The sequence below is a fragment of the Phycodurus eques genome, chromosome 9 (assembly GCF_024500275.1).
Source record: "Phycodurus eques isolate BA_2022a chromosome 9, UOR_Pequ_1.1, whole genome shotgun sequence".
In the NCBI taxonomy this organism is placed as follows: domain Eukaryota; kingdom Metazoa; phylum Chordata; class Actinopteri; order Syngnathiformes; family Syngnathidae; genus Phycodurus; species Phycodurus eques.
In genome coordinates, this window is record NC_084533.1 from 5,564,363 (window position 1) to 5,588,265 (window position 23,903).

General features: G+C 41.0%; 1 protein-coding gene across 3 annotated transcripts in view; it reads right to left on the reverse strand.

Moving 5' to 3' along the window:
* LOC133407488 (serine/threonine-protein phosphatase 2A 55 kDa regulatory subunit B gamma isoform) overlaps positions 1-23,903 on the reverse strand; it is a 46,405-nt gene that overhangs the window by 7,938 nt on the left and 14,564 nt on the right. For all 3 annotated transcript variants that reach the window (XM_061685464.1, XM_061685466.1, XM_061685463.1), the window contains 6 exons: positions 14,958-15,055; positions 13,563-13,728; positions 11,052-11,164; positions 10,441-10,618; positions 9,715-9,879; positions 7,097-7,266 (listed from right to left, as the gene is read on the reverse strand). In XM_061685464.1, the coding sequence (XP_061541448.1) occupies positions 7,097-7,266; positions 9,715-9,879; positions 10,441-10,618; positions 11,052-11,164; positions 13,563-13,728; positions 14,958-15,055 (890 nt within the window). The remainder of the gene's footprint in view (positions 1-7,096; positions 7,267-9,714; positions 9,880-10,440; positions 10,619-11,051; positions 11,165-13,562; positions 13,729-14,957; positions 15,056-23,903) is intronic.

Consider the following 23,903-nt stretch of genomic DNA (forward strand, 5'->3'; position numbering starts at 1 on the left):
GCTCTTACAAGCCTTAAGTGCAGCAGAATTTTTTTTGTAACCTTGGCCAGATCTGCGCCTTGTCACATTCTGTCTCTGAGCTCGTCAGGCAGTTCCTTTGACCTCATGATTCTCATTTGCTCTGACATGCGTTGTGAGCTGTAAGGTCTTATATAGACAGGTATGTGGCTTTCCTAATCAAGTTCAATCAGTATAATCAAACACAGGTGGACTCCAATGAAGGTGTAGAACCAGCTCAAGGATGATCAGAAGAAATGGACAGCACCCAGCTAAATATATGTCACAGCAAAGAGTCTGAATACCTATGGCTGTGTGATATTTCAGTTTTTCGTTTTAATATATCAGCAAAAATTTAAACAATTCAGTTTTTTTTCTGTCAATATGGGGTGCTGTGTGTACATTAATGAGGGAAAAAATGAACTTAAATGATTTTAACAAATGGCTGCAATATAAAGAAGAGTGACAAATTTAAGGGGATCTGAAAACTTTCCGTACCCACTGTGCATCCTCATTAGCCAATTGTATTGGAGTAGTTTAAGTCGAGTGTTGCTAGTTTGTGTTTTTGCTACAGCACATGCCTTTTCCCAATCATTGGAGGAGAAGTCTTCCTGTAAATTTTCCCTTCAGGCCTTGCATTTCTGTTCAGAGGACTCAAAAGATCCCACTTGTAACATGTTATATAGTTTTAAAATAATTCCCTTTCCATAGAAATCCTTTTTCAATTGCAATTTCCAAGGGGACAAAGGTGGGATCGTTAAGACACAGATTTTGAGATTATCTAATAAAGTTTCTCACCTGTAAATATTTAAATAGATGTTTACGTGAAATACCATACCTGGCAATCAACTTATCAAATGACATACAATTTCCACCATATAACCCCATGACATCCCCTACAGTCTTTAGGCCTTTTTCAGCCCAACTACTAAAAACAGTGTCAGCTCTGCCTGCAGGGAAGAGATAATTACCCCATATTGGGCTGAAGCATGACAGAGAGGACGGTTCACACAAATATTTCTTAACCTGATACCAAATTATAAGCATGTTTCTAAGTAAAGGACTTTTGTCGTCTTCTTTTTGTTTTTTTGTTTTGTTTTTTAAGCATTTGCAGAGTATAGGTACTGAGGAAGAAGAAGAGCAGTTTTCAATAGTCATCCAAAGTGGGAGAGATTCATCCAAAATAATACATCATAGTTCTCAGTTGAGCTTCCCAGTAATACCATATTGGTTTGGGGCATTTTAGCCCTCTCCTATCATACGGTAGATACAAGAGTGGTCGGCATAGCCTTGGTTGTTTATTGTTCCACAAAAAGCAGACCAAGATTTTCTTTTGATGTGCGAATAGATTAACGGGAGGAGGCAATGGGATGTTCTGAAACAAATAAAGAAGTTTGGGCATTATGTTTGATTTAAAAACAGTGATTCTTGCTATAGGTAATAAAGGTGAGTGAGTTCCATCTCTCTTGAGAGGAAGCAATTGAGTCCACCATGGGTGTATAGTTGCCTCAATTATGTCTCATACATGGCACCATCTTAATCCCATCCATCCATCCATTTTCTGACCCGCTTCTCCTTACGAGGGTCGCGGGCGTGCTGGAGCCTATCCCAGCTGTCATCGGGCAGGAGGCGGGGTACACCCTGAACTGGTTGCCAGCCAATCGCAGGGCACATAGAAACAAACAACCATTCACAGTCACAGTCATGCCTACGGGCAATTTTGAGTCTCCAATTAATGCATGTTTTTGGGATCTGGGAGGAAACCGGAGTGCCCGGAGAAAACCCACACAGGCACGGGGAGAACATGCAAACTCCACACAGGCGGGGCCGGGGATTGAACCCCGGTCCTCAGAACTGTGAGGCTGACGCTCTAACCAGTCGGCCACCGTGCCGCCATCTTAATCCCCCGATATGTAAAACAGTCTATCATTTTGAATTGAAAAGAGTTTTCAGTGCGTTCTCTTTCTTCTGTGTTCGGTAACATTAATGAAGATTTGTCTGTTTACTTTATACTCTGATATCCTTCCAAATGTATGTATTAAGTCTAACAAGGCTGAAATAGATTTTTCCAGTTTTCTCCCAAAAACAAAAAAAGACATTGTCAGCAAATAAAGCAATACTGTTTTCCTATTGGGCTTCATACAAACCAGTTATATGCTTATGAGACCGTACTGATATGGCAAGTGGTTCAATTGGTCACATAAATAGTAAGAGGGACAAAAGACACCCCTGCCTGCATCCCCGTTTTATTTGAGATGGTTTAGAAGTAACACTATCTGTCACTATTTCAGCACATGGTTCATTGTATAGGAGTATAACCCATCGATAGAAATTATCACCACAGCCAAATCTTTTTAATATTTCAAATAAATAGTGGGTGGCTGTCATGGCCCTGTGTTTCAAGTTGTTTTTCTTTGTATTGCATTGTAATCATCAGCCTTTTTAGGGGGCACCGTGACAGTGTGTGGGCGTCGGAATATTCACTCGTTTTTGCCCCGTGTTTGCCGCCGTTCTGACCGCTGTCCAAATTTAGGCTCAATACGATTAGACCACACAGACCGTTTGTCGCGTCTCCCTGCGTTATCTGTTTTTGATTCTCTCTGGTTGTGAGTTCCTTTCGTTTCGTATGTCGCGCCATCACATGCGCTGCCACTTAATTAAAATTGTTCGGACCTCTGACCTGGAGTCTATTTTTTGGGATCTGCCCTTACGGCATTGCCTATCGTGACAGCGGCACGGTGGGGCGACTGGTTAGCACATCTGCTTCACAGTTCTGAGGACCGGGATTCAAAATCCGGTCTCGCCTTTGTGGAGTTTGCATGTTCTCCCCGTGCTGGGCACTCGGGATTCCTCCCACATCCCTAAAACATGCATGTTAGGTTAATTGAAAACTCTAAATTGCCTGTAGGAGTGAATGAGAATGCAAATGTTTGTTTGTTTCTCTGTGCCCTGCGATTGGCTGGCGTCCATTTCAGGGTGTACCCCGCCTCTCACCCAAAGATAGCTGGGATAGGCTCCAGCACGCCCGCGGCCCTTGTAAGGATAAGCGGTACGGAAAATGAATTAATAAAATGTGCCATTCCACTCTATAAAAAGCATTTTCGTCATCCAGTGATAGTAAGGCAGTATATGTTTTTTTCCCCCAATTATACAGAATATCCAACACTCTTCTCACATTATGAAATCCCTGTCTTCCTACAATAAACCCATTCTGGTCGTCAGCAATTATGTCAGGTAATATTCTTTCTAGTCTCCCAGCCAAAATTTTGCAAAGTATCTTTAAAATCCACATTAAGGAGACTTACTGGTCTTTGATTTTCACACACATTGCAGGGTTTACCTGGTTTGGGCAACAACGTTATCAGAGCTCTTTAATGAAACCAGAAGGATCCCCTTTCCAAATGAGTCCGAAAACATATACAAAAGAAGGGACAAGAATTTAGCTTTAAATTTTTCTTTTGAAATCGCATCCGGGCCCAGGGCTTTGTTTATTTTCAGATGATCTATTGCTACAGATATTTCCTCCTTTGTTATAGCTGGACCCAGATCTGCATCTAGCAGTCCTGGAACGTTGGGTATTTGAAGGGTATCTAAAAAGATATTTTGCTCTCGTGTTACATCTGAGCTGTATAAATTTTTATCCATCCATCCATTTTCTGAGCCACTTCTCCTCACTAGGGTCGCGGGCGTGCTGGAGCCTATCCCAGCTGTCATCGGGCAGGAGGCGGGGTACACCCTGAACTGGTTGCCAGCCAATCACATATAATTTTTTAAAGAAACAATTTTAATCTTAAATCTTCATTTATTCCTAAAGGGTCAACTATAACCTGTCCATCGCTGTTTTCAACTGAGGCAATGTTTTTCTAATTTTGTAACTGTCTGAGGTGCCAGGCTAACAGTTTCCCGGGCTTTTCCTCTTGGTCATAAAACATCTGCTTAAGACGCAAGAGACATGAGGCTGGTCTGGTGGCAGAAAGCTTGTTATATTGTGCTCTGAGCAGCAAAAGTTTTTGATCTAGCTTTGGACATAAGTAGCTTGAGCTCTGTTTCCAACTTTTTTGTTTCCTGGTGAGTTTGTTTTGCCTCGTGGCTTGTGAAACTAATTATTTGACCCCCTAAATAGGCCTCAAAGGCTTCCCATCTTATTGAGGGTGACGTTTCATCTGTATTTGTTTCAAAGAAGATTAATATGAGTATCTATGAAAGATACAAATTATGAGTCTAGGAGCCATTTCTGTTTAAATCTCCACCTCGGGGATCTCTCTTTAGTCCTAAATCTTTTTATATTAATGAGCTTGGTGCATGGTCAGATATTAAGATATCTTCACATTGACAGTCCCTTATTTTGTGTCTCAGATCTCCAGAAACTAAGAAATAGTCAATACGCGAGTATGACTTATGTGTACTTGACTAGCAGGAGTATTTAAAATGTTTGGGATTCATATCCCTAGGAATATCGCTCAAAATAAAATACAATAATTTTTGGGTTGTCTACTTTTAGAGTGAGCTTTATCAATACCTGAACTTCTATCCAATTCTGGTGTTAATATAAATCCCCTGCTATATACTATGATGACCAGGCGAAGATGAAATTGTAAGAAAGAGATTATGGAAAAGTTTGGGGTAATCAATGTTTGGAGCATAGATATTTATAAGGTTTATTGTTTCCTTAATCAGTATGGCCTGTAAAATAATGTACCTCCGAGTCTTGTCTTTAATAACCCGAGTCACATCAGAAGGTATGGATTTGTGAATCAAAATCATAACCCCTCTTGCCTGAAAAGTAAAGCGAGCTGAGGATACACTGCCCTGCCACCTCCTCTTAATCTTTGACTCTTGACTGGTTAACAGGTGGGTTTCCTGGAGTAGCATTATATCAGAGTGCATAGATTTTACCCTAGTCATCGCTTGCTTTAGCTTTGTCAGTTTCTGTCGTCCCCTGCAGTTCCCCAACGATATTTTAAATCTTAAACTACCTGACATTGCGTATAACATTGAGCTCTAACCAGTCGACCACCGTGCCGCCACTGTAAAATTATTTGAAGACCATGAAACAAAAAACATTTGAATGTTAAAACCAGCACCCATGTGAACAATGAACAACAGAACCCCTGTACTTTTAAACTGATTACCCACTTCCCTCCCACTATATATGCTGGTACCTATCTAATGGCTGGAGGCCATTCTACACATGCTTCAATACTTTCCGTTTTACCCCACTCTGCTCCATACAGGAAACTCGTTATTAAATACTTTCAGAAAATTATGTCATTGGCATTGTCTGTGAGCCGCTAAGCCAACAGACAGTATATTAAATACAGTATCCATCCATTTTCTGAGCCGCTTCTCCTCACTAGTATCGCGGGCGTGCTGGAGCCTATCCCAGCTGTCATCGGGCAGGAGGCGGGGTACACCCTGAACTGGTTGCCAGCCAATCGCAGGGCACATACAAACAAACAAACATTCGCACTCACAGTCACACCTATGGGCAATTTAGAGTCTCCAATTAATGCATGTTTTTGGGATGTGGGAGGAAACCGGAGTGCCCGGAGAAAACCCACGCAGGCACGGGGAGAACATGCAAACTCCACACAGGCGGGAGCGGGGATTGAACCCGGGTCCTCAGAAATGTGAGGCTGACACTCCAACCAGTCGGCCACCGTGCCGCCATCAAATACAGTATGTCAAATACAGTATATCAAATAAAATATTTATTTTTAGATAGTTAAGGGTCTGTGATTATCCGACATTACAATATGGTATTAGTTACATTATCTCACCACCAGTTCACTTTTAGCACCCAGAGTCTTTACAAAGTTCTCTGCTTCAGCTGGCTGGAGAAAGATGCAAGACTGTCAGTAGTGCGTCACGAGCTGTTGAAGGAGGAACCATGGCGTAACGGATCCCCATGGCTTGAAGTTGTTGTCTCAAGGCAAGGTTATTTGTGCACACCTGGCGAGGTCCTCGTGGAATCTCACTGGGTGGTTTTTGTCCCTTTAACCTGGCGGCTCTCATAACAATACTTTCTCCTTGTAGTTTAAGAACTTCATGACAAAAGTCCTCGGTGGAATGTTGTTTGAAGTGCTCTTCTGACCCACCCAGTGTGCTCTCTCCAGTGTCATGATAGTGCGTAGCAGTGCCATGTTCAGAGCCTCCAGTAACCACTTTTCTAAGAAGGTACACGCGTCCTCTCCCTCTGCGCCCTTGGGCAGATTAACCAGTCTCAAATTAGAGCGTCTTGCGCTGGTCTCCAAATCTACCATTTTTCCTCGAGATCTTTTTTTTTATTTTTAAGGGTGTGCACCTTTACTTGTAGCGTGGTGATGCTATCCTCTACTGTAGCTATACGGACTTCCGCTTCACTGACCCGTTCCGCACATTTACTGATATCCTTCTTCATACTCTCTATTGCTGATAAAATACTATCCAGTTCAGAAGAGAAATCAGACTTCAAATTTGCAATTGCAGCCAGTATTACATCTGTGTCCTCGACCGACGTTCCCCTCTCGGGAAGCTCATTGTTTTCATCCTCCATAACATCACGTGTGCCCGTGTTAGCTTCGCCAGCTTCACAGCTAACTTTGGTGCTAACCTTTGGGGTAAAGTCATAAATTTGATTGAATCGGCTTTTACTGGTGTTTTTAGCGAGTTTCCTTTGTGAAAGAGGCCTCACCACTGTCTCCTAAATGTCATAATGTCTTGTTTAGGGAGTATTCTTCAGGATTTTACAGGAAGTTAGCGGAGAAGACACGAGGACATCCTCTCAGCAAGCAGCTATTACCAGACCTCAGTTTTCTGTATGCATTTTTACTTCTAATTCAATGTCCAATTAGCTAGTGATATATATATGTATATATATTGTTTAAATAATTGTACAGTATGTTGGAAGAGAGGTTATAGGCCTATTTTGTGGATGTACAATATGTCACAGACAAGCCAATGTGACCAACAAAAAAGAACAATACTGGCTATGTAAATGAATGTGCTACTATCAAATAAATTCCTTGCCAACAGTTTAGTCCACATTGTTCTGAGCCGTTTCATTGGGGTCAAACATGCAGAAAAATAATAATATAAATGCAGCAGGTCATTGACTCACCTGGTACGTCTCCAGGGGCTTGCTCTCCATATTGAGGTCCCACACTTTGGCAGTCAGGTAGTCTCTGGTGAGCATGTAGCGCCCACTGTGGCTAAACTTGACATCAGACACAGAGGAGATGATCTCGGAGAAGAAGGAGCGAGCACTGGGGTCCTCCGGCTCCTCAAATACTGAAGGAGAGGCAAACGTGACGTAAACTTGATGAAAGTGGGCTTAATCACACTGAGTAATTGAGATCAATCGATGGAAACAGGTGACAATAAGCCACAAATATTATGATTACATTCAAATTCATTGATGGGTGCTTTTGTCCAAATATCCCAATTATTAAATAGAGGAGAATTATAACAATGAAATACATCCATCCATCTTCCGTTCCTCTTATCCTCACTACGGTCGCAGGCGTGCCTAACCCAGCTATCTCCGGGCGGTACAACCTGAACTGGTCGCCAGCCAATCGTAGGGGACATATAAACAAACAACCATTCGCACTCACATTCAAACCTACGGGTAATTTAGAGTCTTCAATTAACCTACTGTGCATGTTTTGGGATGTGGGAGGAAACCGGAGTAACAATGAAAAATACAGTGTTTTAAAATCTTATTGGAGCAATTGCCTGAAAATGTAGACTATCCAGCATCATGCAATGATTTAATGCGGACTCTTTCAAATGCCAGGTTTTTGTGATATAAAACAATTAGACCAAGATAAATCATTTCCAAAAAATTTCCACCATTAATGTGACCTATTGTTTTTGGGCAATAAAGAGGATTGCTGTTCGTAAATACCTGGAGTCACTCCAGGTATTTAAAAACCAAAGCCCAAATCCGAGACCTTGGTGTTCTGATAGATTCCGACCTGACTTTCAACAGTCATATCAAATCAATTACTAAAACTGCCTTCTACCATCTGAAGAAGAAATCCAGAAAGGAGGCTTGCATGTGCCAAGCAGACCAGGAGAAGCTCATCCATGATTTTATCTCAAGTAGAGTTTGACAATTGTAATGGTCTTCTGACTGGACTTGCCCAAAAGAGCATTAAACAGCTGCTGCTCATTCAGAATGCTGCAGCTCGGGTTCTGATCAGAACAAAGAGGTCAGGGCATATTACTCCAATTTTAAAGTTTTGACACTGGCTCCCAGTCAGCTTTAGAATATATTTTTAGCAAGTTTAGCAAGTTTTGCTACTGGTCTATAAATCACTAAATGTTTTAGTTCCCGAATACATGAAAGAAAAGCTAATGGTATATAAACCCAGTAGGGCTCTTAGATCGACAGACTCAGGTCAAAGAGTGGAGCACAGAGTCCAAAGCAAGCATGTTGAAGCAGCATTTAGCTATTATGCTGCACACAAATGGAATAAGTTGGCAACAGAAGTGACGTCAGCCCTAAGTGTGAATGTTTTAAAGTCCAGGTTAAAAACTCTTTTTTTCTCATGCTTTTGATTTCCACTTTTAAATGATATTTATTGTACTGCACACTGTTTTAATTGTACTTTTATTTTTTTCTCTTTGTTTTAAATTTTTATAAGCAGTTTTTTTCTTTGTTATTAAATGCTTTTAATCATGTAAAGCACGTTGCGTTACCTTGTGTATGAAATGCGCTCTATAAATACATTAGCTTAGCTTTGCTAGAAATTTCTGATATATAAAAAAAAAAAAATTCTGGAAAAGCCTCCTCAAACATCTAAAGTCCATCAGAGTTAATCAGAGGTACTTTAAATGGTGGCTGGTGTGTGCTGACTCCCATTTAGCATGAATTTGAAAGCAATTGGTTAATTTGGAACAAAGCCACATCCCCACTTGTTCTTGTAAGAAAGAGGGTGTGTACACTTGAGCCACAACATTATCGCAGTTTTTTTTTTTTTTTTTTTACTTCCCCTCCCGAAAAGATTTAAAAAAAAACTTCAATTGACTTGTACAGGTTATAGATTGAGTAACTGAGGGTGTAGTGGTGCATTCGCCTGACTTTGGTGCAGGCACCGTGGGTTCAGTTCCCACTCAGTGATGATGCGAGTGGTTGTCCGTGTCTAATATGTGTCCTGCGAGTGACTGGTGACCAGTTCAGGGTGTAGTCCGCCTTTTGCCCAAAGTCAGCTGGGATAGGCTCCAGCACCCCGCGAAGAGGGTAAGTGGTATTGAGAATGGATGGATGGAAGGCATTTGAACACAGGTGTGTAGACTCTTTATATCAACTGTATATAAATATGTAGAAAGTTATGTCAAATTGATTCTACTGTTAAAACATTTAGACAATCTAGAAGCACATTAAATGCAATAATATGCAATTATTTTAATGTAAATTAATTGGGATTCGTACAACAGTTGGAAGAAAAGCATCTACTCTATCGTGCTTTACTGTAGTACTAGTAAAATATTGATGGACAAGCCCAGACACCTCTCATGTTAGCGCTAATGTTTGTTCTAAAGCTGCAGATGTACAACTAAGAAAAGATAACCTTTATTAGTCACACAATGGGGAAATTTGCAACTACTACTCGTTACTACTGTTGCACTAGACTATTGTTCCTTACTGCTACAGTTATTGGATTTGTCCTTGACTACACTTTATCTGACATTTTTAGGGCACTAGCAGAGCAACTCAGCAGGGGTACTCACATTTGGAGTGTCGGTCGCACAGCGCCGCCTCTCTCATATCACAGAGTCGCAGGGTACCTTTGCTGCTACTGTACACAAACAGGTTGCAGTGGTGGGGGTGAAACTCTGCCGCTGTGATCACCTCTGTCAGATCCTCCATGTTGGCTGGCTTGATATCCACAATGTCTGAGAGAAAAAGCGCCGTTGCTCAGGGAGACAACATACGGCTTATCGAGACTGTTTTTGCACTTTTGCATAAATCCATTGGTTTTACTCACTAAATTAGTCCCTGGGAAACTAATTAGAAATCCACACAAGTCCATAATAAATACAAGCAGTGTAACTATTATGTAAATGTAAATGCAAGCAAACCAAGATAAATCATTAAAATCATTACAAGAGAAAAAAGCAAAAGCAATATAAATATAGATTGTTAGAAAATGCATTTGACAGTCAGATCATTTGAAATACAATAAATCCTGTTTCAGTCAGGAATGTGGCAATACTGTAACCTATTGAGCTGCAATAAAGCCAAGAAAGGGTCTGAAATATTTATGCGGCCTTTGAATTATTCATTATGATACATTTTCACTCCCCAAGAATAATAATCCCCTCCCCCAATACTGTTTCTTTGCACACCCAAGTGGTACTCAATGCGCGTACATTAGTAAAACATTCATTTACAGGATCATTGCGCACTATGTATGCTGTGTCTGTTTGTATCTTCATAAAGTCAACAAAGGATACTGAAGCTGCGGTCGGTGATGTCCAGATGCCAGAGGTTTATCCTTAGGTCATCAGCCGACATGTAGGTTTCGTGGTCGGAGTTGACCGAGATGGCGTTGACATGGTAAGTGTGGGCGTTGGCGAATACCCTCCGAGGGCTAACCTCCACCATTAAGTCCATGGGCTTCAAAACAGGCACCTGTGAAGCAGAGGGAGACATTTACTATCAGATGTGACAGATTGGGAGAAGAAAAATGGTATGGACAAATACAGACAGTAGATTCCATTTAAGCAGTTTTATTGTATCATATACATGAATATTTAACCATCTGTTTCCATTGACATTAATAATAGATTTCATCCTGGAGCCCAGTTTCATTTGTTTGATGGCACGGAGTGGCAGTGCTGAGCTTGGTGGAGAAAAGTTAATTTGGCTGCTTTTCGATGACCACACAATTTGTGTGTCGTTGATCTACACCACCACACACTCATGTCCATGAGAAGTTTATGCAACCAGAAACAATTTGACAAATTAAAACAAATGCTCCTGTTAACAGAATGGATGTCTGCACCCTTTGTGTCAGTTACCCACATATGCATGTGCAAACACCTGAACACACAGAAAGACTTACCTGTAGGGAGATAACAGTGGAAATGTCCTTGATGCGACCCTCCTCATCTTTCAGGTTGTATCCCTCTGGACGTTTGTCTCGTTCACTCACCTTCCACAGCTTAATGGTTTTATCTGGTAAATGAAACAACACGTTATGACAGATGATGAGCTTCTACTTCTCTGTGCCCATTTATTTATTCAAATGTATCTAAGACACCTTTTGTTTATTGATTCTATTTATTCATTTACACATCTTCATATCTATTTTGGTCACTGCTGTACAGGTCAGGGTGGGTGGAAAATTCTCCATGGGTGAGAAACTTTGTAAACCTACACAAAAAACATGAAAAAACAAGAATAAAGAAGATTTTAAATTAGGGATGACCCGATCCCATTTTTTCACACCTGAGTCCAAATCGAGTTACTTGACTGTAAACATCGGTCGATAACTTTATCTGTAGCAGCAGCTACAATCTTTTAATCTTTTTAGCATGTCCAAACAGGTCCCTCTCACTTTTAATATTACAGTTGATTCCCTATATATTATAGTACAGCAACATTGCAGCAGATCCTGCGATGTACGACTATCGTGCACACGTACAATACAATGATGATGACTAAACAAAATATCGTGCAACCATAATATTATCTCCGTACCGCTTATCCTAGCTCGGGTCACGGGCGTGCTGGAGCCTATCCAAGCTGACTCTGGGCGAGAGGCGGGGTACACCCTGAACCGGTTGCCACCCAATCGCAGGGCACATATAAACAAACAACCATTCACACTCTCATTCACACCTACGGGCAATTTAGAGTCTTCAATGAACGTACCATGCATGTTTTTGGGGTGTGGGAGGAAACCGGAGTGCCCGGAGAAAACCCACGCATGCACGGGCAGAACATGCAAACTCCACACAGGCGGGGTTGGGGATTGAACCCCGGACCTCAGATGCTCTAACCAGTCGGCCACCGTGTCGCCAATTTTATTTTAATGTGATTCAAATTAAACGATAAAGCATTTCAGAAAAAGCATCATTAAACAAAACATAACCATAATGAAATTAATGATGGTTGTTGTTCAGTGAGTCATATTTTAAAAAAACAATATTTTACAAATTCTGACAGGGTATGTAAACTTATGAGCACAACTGTACATATATGCAGTCATACGTACCCCTGTCATATTGGAATGAAAGTGTAAGCTACACTTTTTTTTATAATCACTAGGTGGCGGTGACATTTTGGAATGAAGGCGTACAGCTTTTTCATCACCACTAGATGGCGGCATACATTTATAAAATGTGAAAGTTTTTTCTATTTGTCCTTATACCTATGTATAATGCGCACTATTGACTTTTAACAATTTTGGGGGGGGGGGTGCGCATTATACACGAGAAGTTACGGTGTGTGTGTGTGTGTGTGTGTGTGTGTATATATATATATATATATATATATATATATATATATATATATATATCCATCCATTTTCTGAGCCGCTTCTCCTCACTAGGGTCGCGGGCGTGCTGGAGCCTATCCAAGCTATCATCGGGCAGGAGGCTGGGTACACCCTGAACTGGTTGCCAGCCAATCTATATATATATATATATATACATATATATATATATATATATAAAACACAAGCACATTTTAATATCTAACATGGTAAACATACATTGACATTGTTATTTAGAGGCACGTCTTCACTAAATGTGTTATGAGTAAATGCAGCTGCTTTGTTGGTTGGTCAGCGTTCTGCTAAAACTAATAACAACACTTTTAATTAATTGCCTCTTTAAATGCAACCAGTGGGCACAAGTTTTCCATCCATCCATTTTCTGAGCCGCTTCTCCTCACTAGGGTCGCGGGCGTGCGGGAGCCTATCCCAGCTATCATCGGGCAGGAGGCGGGGTACACCCTGAACTGGTTGCCAGCCAATCGCAGCACAAGTTTTCTTGTCATCAAATAATTCACACGTTAGACTAGTTTGAAGACATTAACATTTGTTAACCTGTCACTCAACTCTTTGACGATGCTGTTTAGCGAGCTGTTTGCACTGCATGTTATATCAGGTTTTGCAGACTTAGTTTTTCATATCTCTAAACTTGTCCAACTGCCAGCCGTATAAGTAAAATGTTTCCACATCTCATTCCATACCTCTTTTTTCAGTCATACACTCTGAAACCAAACTAAAAGATGGGCATTCATTCAAGAAAACCCACTTCCTAATTCAGTACAAAAATGACACCTAGCCCTCAAAGTAAATCCCCTTTCACAAGGCAAACAAAATGAATCTCTTTATCTAATGGAAAATCTACTTAGGTTGTGTAACTCTGATTCGAATCTAGCGTTAATACCATTTAGTCCTATAATGCGCTTCACATTGTCACATGACTATTAAGGCACTGACCTCAGAGATTTTCTACTCGAGTTTAAAGTCTTAGGGAAAATAATAATTGAAACTGGTGTGACGCAATATGCAGAAAATTACTAAGTAGTTCCCAGTTCCACCTGATTTTATGGCAAAACTCACCATTGGTGGAGAGGAGGAAGTGTGCCGCGTTCTGTTGAGGCAACCATCGGATCTTATTGATCTTCTCTTCGATCTCAAGACTCTTAAGGTAGTCGAACTCGGGCTCATGGCTCTGGAAAGTGCTGTAGACGTTGTACTCTCCCTGGGAGAACAGCTCGGTTTTGCTCTGTGGACCAAAGATGTTAGTGTGTATAAAAACAAAGAGAGGAGAGCTGAGGAGCAGCTGTGGAATATTACGATTGTAACTTATATGTTTTGTTCTTCATGAGTAATCATCTTCTAACTGAATAGTGAAATATGCTGGCCTCTCACAGGCTACTATTGGCAAGTAAATACGCCTCTTTGGTCCTACTGAGTCGGGTGACACTTTAACACTCTAGAAAGGTCAAGAAGCAACTGTGGAGCTGAAAGTAGCCGACGGGTTGTTTACGTGGGCCCAATTTGGCACAAGCCTATCACCCGGATGTTTTACGACTGCCAACTGGAAGGCGTCCACTAACGCCCACCGGCAGGGCTTGAGTCCAAATAAACCAATGGCACCCCCAAGAGGGAGATGAATGCCATAACTACCTCATGACTCCAGACACCATTAAAAAATTAAACACTTAGTACCTAGTTATGTTGGAAAACACCAGACACCATTAATAACCAAAATACATATAGTTACACTGCATGACTTAGTTATATTAAAATATAGTACCAATAAAGGATGCTGATACACGATTATAAACCAACAGTTTGGGTAACATACAATACCAACCCTGCTGTGACACAATTAGAAACCATGCCATCTTAGGAAATCATGGTTCTAGCCAATCAGGACTGAGAGGTGGATTCAGAACAAGGTAGGCGAGTCCCAGAAGTTGTTTCCATTGTGCTCATTCAGTTTTTCTTCATCTTGGCGAATTACTGTTTGTTCGAGGCCTTGAGTAAATATTCAGTGATCAGCTCCAGCTTTTGTCCAATTTGGCCATCTAAGTCTTAGTCTAAGTTTGCTTCCTGAAAACCTTAAGAGTTTAAAACTCAAATCCAGTCCATCATTTGACCACCATCTTCTGAGGAGAGTGGCCCAGAGTGCAGAATGAGGGCGGGCGGAGGCCGAGACTGCGACCCACCAGAGGGGTATCGCCAGATCCAGAAGCGACCAATCAAGACACAACACAGCATTTTAGTGGTCAAACAGCATGTGGAACATCAGTGAAATCCATTTGAGGAAACAGTGTGGTACAGACTCAGCAGAACTGTAATGATGTGTGTTCACACCCAGCAGGAGCAATAACTATTTATAAAACTAGACTGTAGCTGGAGGGGGACGAGGCTTCACCCATCACTGCCCTTGCGGATGAAGTAAAACTATTCTAATTGTTTTTGTGTGAGACATTTTGGTGTGTCTACCTCAGGTTCTCGCTGAAAGATGACCACTCGGCCTCCCTTGTCCCCAGTAGCAAGCAGCTCTCCTGTGTGGTTGAACTCGACAGTGGAGATGATGTCGGCTGCATAGGGAGGGAAAGAGGGACAAAGATAAAGGGGTGAAGAGGTAGTGGGAGGGGTTTGTCTGCATCATAATTAACCAAGCTAATGGTGTGGACTTTAAAAAATGTCAAGAAGAAAATAAAAAAGATCAGAAACAATTGCCCCAAGTTTGCGTCATTGTGATTCACACATTGAAACACTACCGCTCACCAGTAGTGTCACTTAAGCTTTTTTTTCAAACAATGTTCTCTTGATCACAACAATGAGTTAAAGTGCATTTTTGAGTAACCTTCAGCCAAGCAGCATAGTTTGATGTGGTCATTTACATATTTCTGTCATTATCTCCTCTCTGCATTTGGAGACTTTTTTGCAGAGATATTTTTTAACCATACAGAAAATGTAGTCAATTGTTAAATGAAACACCTGAGGCTTGGACATAGTTTGTTATTCTCGACTTGCCGGTTCAGAAGGCTGTTTCAGCCAAATTATTGACTTTTGACGCAGCGCTGCTATAGAAGCTTTGCGGCGCTAAATAGACTCAATGGAAAAGAAGACAAACTCGGAGTAGAGTTTTTTTCACCAATCGCCACCCATTTTGTGTTGTCCTCCCATGACAGCCATCAGCCTAGCGGGCAGAAACAAAAATTGAATAGTAACTTTTTTAGATTTCTAACACTGCAACAGAAGTTGTATTGATTTTTGCAGTTTTGACTCAATGAAAACTGTTTTTTGGGGGGAATGACTTCCCCATCATGGCCTATAGGGGTCATGGCGGTGCATCGTATCGTATTACATGTATGGAATTCAAAGTTGCATTTTAATTGGACTGAGACAACTCAACCCAATTAAATCGTATCACATTGTGTTATCCTATAGGCACTATAAAAGTATTGTATCTCTTTCAGCATATGTGTATGGGAATGCATCCCTGAGTAAAAACCTCTTTGTTAACAGTTTAAGATGTGGCCACAGCCCAGCCTCAGTAGGGCGAATGTTTTGGGCTTTCGCCTCTCCTAATAACTATTGGGAACAGATATTTAAAGTATTCACTCACATTTGTAAGCAGGACTAGGCACCACATTCCCACACAGCCATTTTTGGCGTGCCTCCTCCCGATAGTGAACTTACAATTTTGCTGGCAAATGCTGTGACGTTTGGCTCATGCTGGCCCGCAGGCTTGTCCTGTTTATTTGGAAGTCAAACAAAGCCCCATCTATCTTGGAATGGTTGAAGGAGGTGCTTTCCTTTCTGCCTCTAGAGAAGCGTCGATACAAGGTAGGCCTTTCCCTTTCCACTGATGACTCTACCTAGCTGGCCATAGCTACATGGTCTTCAGATGACCAAGAATGACGTATTACTCGTATGATGTTCGACACTTGAACGTGTAAAACTGGGAAGCCAGCATTTTTTTTTTAAATGTTTGAACATACTGTGTATTCTTTTATTGTGTATTTGATTTCTTATCATTTCAGTGTAATTGAGAGGAGGTATTTGTGTAATGTTTGCCTTTATAAACAACTGTTCAATGTCTGTTTGTAACTAGAAAACTTGAAAATAAATTTGTAAAAAAAAAAAAAAAAAAAAAAGAGCTTGTTTGAAATGGTGCTTAATATCTTTTTCATTTCAAATGGCTTCTACTGCCTGACAAAGATTTGTGAAGAAAAAAAACAAAATCAACACACGAAACTGCCAACTGATCTGACAATTTAGTTAAATAGGTCATAGCTGAGTTCTGCATGCCTTCAACAAAGGAGTCCAAAGGGTTTTGATAGAAATGAAAGCAGCCTCAATAAACTGTGGTTGAAATAAAAACAGAGCGCAGGGGGAGCATTTATTGCGAGTGTTGAGATTAGAAATTGTAGCTCTGCCAGTTTTGTGGTGGCGTTGACTGAGACTGAATTTATGATGAGGGCAAGCATTGGTTCTCTGCTTCACCATCTCCAGACACAAGCTCCACGTAGCCTTGCACCGATCACACTCACACATCACTATCTGGGGTTACTGGTCCTTCTTATACATTAGACATTGCAGCGATTGTTATTTTGGCCACATTCCACTTTTCTCATTTTTGTGGTTGTCTCTCCATAGTCAAGCATGACTCTCATCCCTCCCCCACAGCACTCTTCAGTCCAGCAGTACACTCACTGGTGGTGGGGATGCTGGCAGTGGTGAAATGGGAAAGATGGAGCGGGAAGAAGGGCTTGGGCGGAGGCAGTGGAGGAAGGGGATGGGTGGGGAAGGGGGTGTCCTCCAATGAGCAGGGTTGCCTTGGTAACAGGCTGAGCCAACGAGTAGCAGTGATACTCGACATGGTTAGCCTTATATGGCACTCTGGCGGAGGAGGAAGTGGGATTAAATCAATCCAGGAAGAAGAAGCATAGAGAAATAATTGAGCCACTTCAGTTTCGCCTATAAACAAATTAATTAATTCCAGGTGACAGAAAAAATTATAGCAGCTAATTATTAGAATACAGGCTGCGCTAGACTCGGCAGTCAATGTGTATGCCTGTGTGTGTGAGCGAGCGAGACATAAAAAGCTAAGATAAGCAAAAACTGCTAGAACAGCACAAATTGTAGCAGCATAAAATATGCAGCACATTGTTCTCTTCTTTCCCCGTTTAACAAACCTCCGTGTGCATCTTTCCAGCTTAAATCTTTATTCATCTCTTTAACTTTTGAACAGAAGCGGTGCAGAAAGTGGTTCCTCATGAGTTGTGTGCGTATGTGTGTGTTTCTATTAAGGATATCTGCAAGGTTATCAGTACTGTGGCTGTGTGTGTATGCTGTGGCAAGCTAGCTGTGTCGGCCTCCCACAGACAGCTCATTTGCATCAGCAGGCCATTCTGACTCACTACCACACTGTTGTGTCCACACATGCAACACAATACATAGCACACAGCTCATCACTCAAACAGGAATGAACCCAATAACGTGGACAAAAATTCATCATCTGTACTGTAGTGTGGATTGGGAAAGGTACAGTACGTACAGTGTACTCCCCCAATGTCACTGTTCACCAACCATGCCCCGCTATATTGCACATTTAGTTTGATTTATTTATTTTTTCACTATTAATATGACCTATAATTATTACAAATTCATTGATTTTTGAAGAGTGAAAGGAAAAATAAATAACCTATGATAATTTGGTTGCACAAGTGTGCACACCCTCTTATAACTGTGATGTACTTGTGTTCAGGACGAACCAGTAACATTTAAGTGGGAGTCAGGAAACATCTGCCGCCAGTGATGAGTCATCATACCACTTAAGCCAATTAGTTTGAGAAAGGGTTCAATTCTCGAAGTTTCATGTGCACATGAAACCAACTGCTGGAAATGTGTACACCGTGTGCAGAAATATTAGGAAAGTCTCATTTATGAGGATTATTTTTATCACCAACCGCAGTGGCAATTGGCAGTTAATTTGCATCTTTTTCTCTCAACACGTTTCTTGCGATCCTGTTGACCATTCGCAAGAAAACGTTTGATGGTTCTGTGATCACGCACCAATATCTGAGATATTTCAAAGTGCTGCATCCCTCTGAGAGGCTTGTTATATTTTTGTTTCTACTTTTCAGAGTCAGTTAACACTTGTGCAACCAAATTATTTAAGTTTTTACTTTCACTCTCGAAATTTTTTTTTTATTTAAATTGAGTTTTACAGGTTATAGGTCACAATGGTGAAAAAAGTTTGACATGATTTATCTTGGTCTAGTTTTTTTATATCAGATACTGTAAACCGGGCTTGCACACGGGTGTATCGACTTTCTATAATCAACTGTGTCTACTTGTCTATCGTGGAAATCACTATGTTGTAGAAATCTGCGGTTTACAGCGATTGTTTATGGGTTTTTACAGCTTTTTACGTTAACATACAGCAGCTGAAATAGGTATTTACCACATCACCATTTTTGTCATTAAAAATATTTCCAAACGTGCTATTGACATGACAATTTCACGTTGGGAACAACCCAAGTAATCCATACATACAAAGAAAGTAGAACAAATAAGTTCAGAAATTAAGTTATGTGTAATAATGTGAAATGACACAGGGAAAAGGTATTGAACACGCCAATTGGTATTTTTTAATACTTTGTACAAAAGCCTTTGTTTGCAATGACGGCTTCAAGACCCCTCCTGTATGGAGAAACTAGTCGCATGCATTGCTCTGGTGTGATTTTGGCCCATTCCTCCACACAAGCAGTCTTCAAATCTTAAAGGTTCCATGGGCTTCTTTTTATGGACCTTGGCTTTCAGTTCTTTCCATAGATTTTTGATTGGATTCAAGTCAGGTGATTGGCTGGGTCATTCTAGCAGCTTTTTTTTCTTCTTTGAAACCAATTGAGAGTTGCCTTGGCAGTATGTTTTGGATCATTATCCTGCTGAAATGTCCACCCTTGTTTCATTTTCATCATCCTCGTAGATGGCAGCAGATTTTTGTCAAGAATGTCTCTGTACATTTTCCCATTCATCCTTTCTTCAATAATGTGAAGTTTACCAGTACCATTTGTTGAAAAGCAGCCCCACAACATCATGTTCCCATCTCCAAACTTGACTGTTGGTATGGTGTTTTTAGGGTAATGTGCAGTGCCATTTCTCCTCCAAACATGGTGTGCATTTTGGCATCCAAACAGTTGAATTTTGCTCTCAACCGACCAGACTATATTCTCACAGTATCTGAAGTCGTGGGTTCAGATTTGGGTTCCAGCCTTCTTGTCTGGAGTTTGTATGTTGTCTCTGTGCCTGTGTGGGTTTGCTCTGGGTCCTCCGGTTTCCACCCACATTGCAAAAACATGCATGGTAGGTTAATTGAAGACTCTAAATTGTACGTAGGTGTGAATGTGAGTGTTAATAGTTGCTTGTCTATAAGTGCCCTACAATTGGCTGGTGACGAGTTCAGGGAGTACCCCGCCATTTGCCCAGAGTCAGCTGTGATTGGCTCCAGCGCACCCGTGACCCTAATGAGGATATGTGGTGCAGAGAATGTGTGTGTATATATATCCATCCATTTTCTGAGCCGCTTCTCCTCACTAGGGTCGCGGGCGTGCTGGAGCCTATCCCAGCTGTCATCGGGCAGGAGGCGGGATACACCCTGAACTGGTTGCCAGCCAACTGCAGGTCACATAGAAACAAACAACCATTCGCACTCACAGTCATGCCTACGGGCAATTTAGAGTCTCCAATTAATGCATGTTTTTGGGACGTGGGAGGAAACTGGAGTGCCCGGAGAAAACCCACGCAGGCACGGGGAGAACATGCAAACTCCACACAGGCGGGGCCGGGGATTGAACCCGGGTCCTCAGAACTATGAGGCTGACGCTCTCACCAGTCGGCCACCGGCGTGCACAGTATATTTGAATCCAAAAGCTATTTTATTTTTAGCCTTGTCACGTATCTTTTGATGTTGTACTGTAAATATCTGACGGCCAAAGAAGTTATTTAAAAAAAAAAAAAAAAAAAAAAAAAAAAAAAAAAAAAACTTGGCGGTGTGGGACAGATAGCACGTCCGAGACAGGCTAACATGTAATGCCCGGATTAGACTACAAGACAAATTTACTCTTTCACGATTGCACTTTCAGTCTACTGCAATACAATGTTGCATTCCGATACCACCGCATCCCATTTTTTACGATCATTGGGCTTTATCTTGTCAACTCTAATGTGACCGGATACACTCATTACCGTGGCGACGACAACAAGAGTGGAGCGAGCCGGCTCGACCGTATTATACGGAAAAAATGGGGGAAAATGTGTGTTGGTGGTCATCGGTGCTCAGGACAGGAGAGGATGTTCGTTTAAGGCTTGGTTGAGGTATGTTCACGTACTTTTAATACAATACGGCTCACAAGCAGGCAATAAAATGTTATGTAGCCTAGCAAGCTAGCGGTAGCACGAAGAGTTTGACGTAAACATGCCGCCGTTCTGTCGAATCATGCTCTAAAGGTTCGGTGTGGGTGAAGTAATTTCATTAAAAATAAAGTAATTTAATTACAGTAAGTTAGCACCCATTATTTCTGTCATGTAACGTTGGTCTGACCTGACTGATTAGAATACATGATCTGACTAGAGCAGTGATTACCAACCTTTATGGAGCCAAGGAACATATTTTAGAATTGAAAAATCTCACAGCACAACAACTAAACAAAAATGTCACAAAAAGTGGATACATTAATTACTGTATTTACTTTGCCATCTAATAGAAGACCATTAATTTGTTCTGTCTGTCACTATGCCTCACTGGCATAAATAGAGGAACAAAGATACATTATTTATTGTAAATATAATTTTTTGAGCAATTAAGTACACAAGTACATACAGTAAATGAACAGGTCATTTAAATAGACACATTCCGCCATCCTGTGATCGGATCAGTGATCGATTATCGTTTTTTTAAACTCGCTGATCGGCTCCAAAAATCAGTGTAAAGCCTAATATATATATATATATATGAATATATAAAATTAACATTTAAGCAGTCTCTGAGGATTTTCACTTTGTTGGGAACACGTAGTTTCGTTTAGGCCCTATAGGATGCAGCTCATGCATCTGTTAAGATCCTGACCATTCACGATAAGATAGAACTCCTGGATATGCTTTGAGAAGGGGAATCACATGGTTATGTATTGAGAACGCTTTATTTCTGTTCCCCATCAACCAAACAACTGGCTTTGGAACTCAATATTTTAGGCATGACACCCATTTCGGGGTATTCACAGCACACAGCACTTATCAATACTGTACAGTATTTTTCTAAACGTCTATGTGTGATCACATATGATTAGATTGTGTTTAACACTTGTGCTTAATTAAGTTTAATTAATTTTAAGCTTGTCTGAGGGGTTATATCAGTCCCCTCCAAAAGTATCAAGGTCAATTCCTTTGTTTTTGTTTTATACTAAAGACATTTTGGGTTTCAGATGAAAAGATGAATATGAGACAAAAGTTCAGAATTTCAGCTTTTATTTCATGGTATTTACATCTAGCTGTGTTAAACAACTCAAGACAGAGCACCTTTTATTTGAACCCACCCGCTTTTCAAGTGAGCAAAGGTATTGGAACATGTGACCGATGGGTGTTTCAAGTTGCTCAGGTGTTGCAGTTTAGATTGATTGATTAAACATTAGATAGTTCTTGTTTCTGGCTTTGGGTTTCACCTATGAAAACTGCATTTGCTGTTAAGCCAGAGAACTAGCTGTCTATGGGAGAAAAGCAAACCATTTTGAAGCTGAGAGAAGAGGGAAAATTGATCAGAGCTATTGCACAAACATTGGGCATTGCCAATGCAACAATTTGGAATGTCCTGAAAAATAAAGAAATGTCTGTTGCTCTGTACTGGTCTACAGAGCAACAGACATCGACCAGGTCCGCTAAGGGTATGAACAGCAGTTGATGACAGAAACACTGTGAGACCTGTGAAGAAACATCCAAAGACCACAGCCAGTGACATCACTGCGAACCTCCAGAGGGCAGGGGTGAAGGTATCACAATCCACTGTTCGAAGAAGACTTTGAGAGAAGAAATATCCAGGCCATACCACAAGATGCAAACAACTTATCTGCAAAAAAAATCGGAAGGCCAGCTTGAATCTTTCCAAAGAAGAATAGAGATGAACCACAAAAGTTTTGGAACAGTTTTATGGACTGATGAGACCAAGATTAACCTCTACCAAAGTGATGGAAAGGCCAACGTATGGAGAAAGAAAGGATCTGCTTCTGATCCAAAACACACAAGCTCATCTGTGAAGCATGGTGGAGGTAATGTCATCGCTTGGGCTTGCATGGCTGCTTCTGGAAAGGGCACACTCGTCTTTATTGATGATGTAACTCATGATGGTAGCAGAAGATGAATTCTGAAGTCAACAAAACCATTTTGTCTGCCAATTTACAGAAAAACGCATCCAAACTAATCAGGAGAAGCTTCATCATACAACAAGACGATGACCGAAAACACACTGCCAACACAACAAAGGACTTCACAGTCTGTCTTAACAGTCTGGTGAAGTCAGTGGGTCGCAGGCTTGATGAAGTTATTGGAAGTAAGGGTTATGCGACCAAATATTAAATGTTATTCAATTTAAGTTAATTAAATTTTCAATACTTTTGCTTTTGCTCACTTGAAAAGTGGGGGTTTAAAACAAAAGGTGCTCTGTCCAGAGTTCTTCAAGACATTTAGATGTAAATACCATGAAATAAAAGCTGGAATTCTGAACTTTTATCTCATATTCATCTTTTGCATCTGAAACCCAAAGGCCTTCAGTATAGAAGAAAAACAAAGGAATTGACTTTGCCATTCCAATACTTTTGGAGGGGGTCAGTATGGTCTCTCTTTATTGTGGATTTTCACCTATTGTGAGTTGGTCTGGAACTTCTCCCCCGCATTAAACGAGGGTTCGCAGTAGTCCTCATGAAGACGAATATAAAAAAGAAAAGCAATGGCTAGGAAAAGAGTGGGAAAAAAGGGAAAGAGTGGGGGTTGAAGATGGAAGGAGGGGGAATTCCTTTTTTATGAGGAGAAATACAATAGGGACAGGGAGGGGAGCAGACGTCCCACAGTCCCAATTACGGATATCTCAGCTTTGGGAAAACATTGCCCATTAAAGCCCAGCCAAAAACACACACTCCTTAAAAGCAAGGACAAGATGCTGCTCAGCAGGTGATGTTTGTGTATGCTGGCTAGTTTGTGTGTGTAGCATGTGCACCCGGCATGTATCCTGTGTACGTGTGCACCAGTGTGTGTACTCAATTACCCAGAAGCGAAATAAAGAAATAAACGGGTTGGGGAGAGGAGGGGAACGACTGTCCAGGGTTAAATCAATCCCTGTCCTGCAGTTTAGTAGTTATCTGGAAAAACGATGTGTGTGTGTGTGTG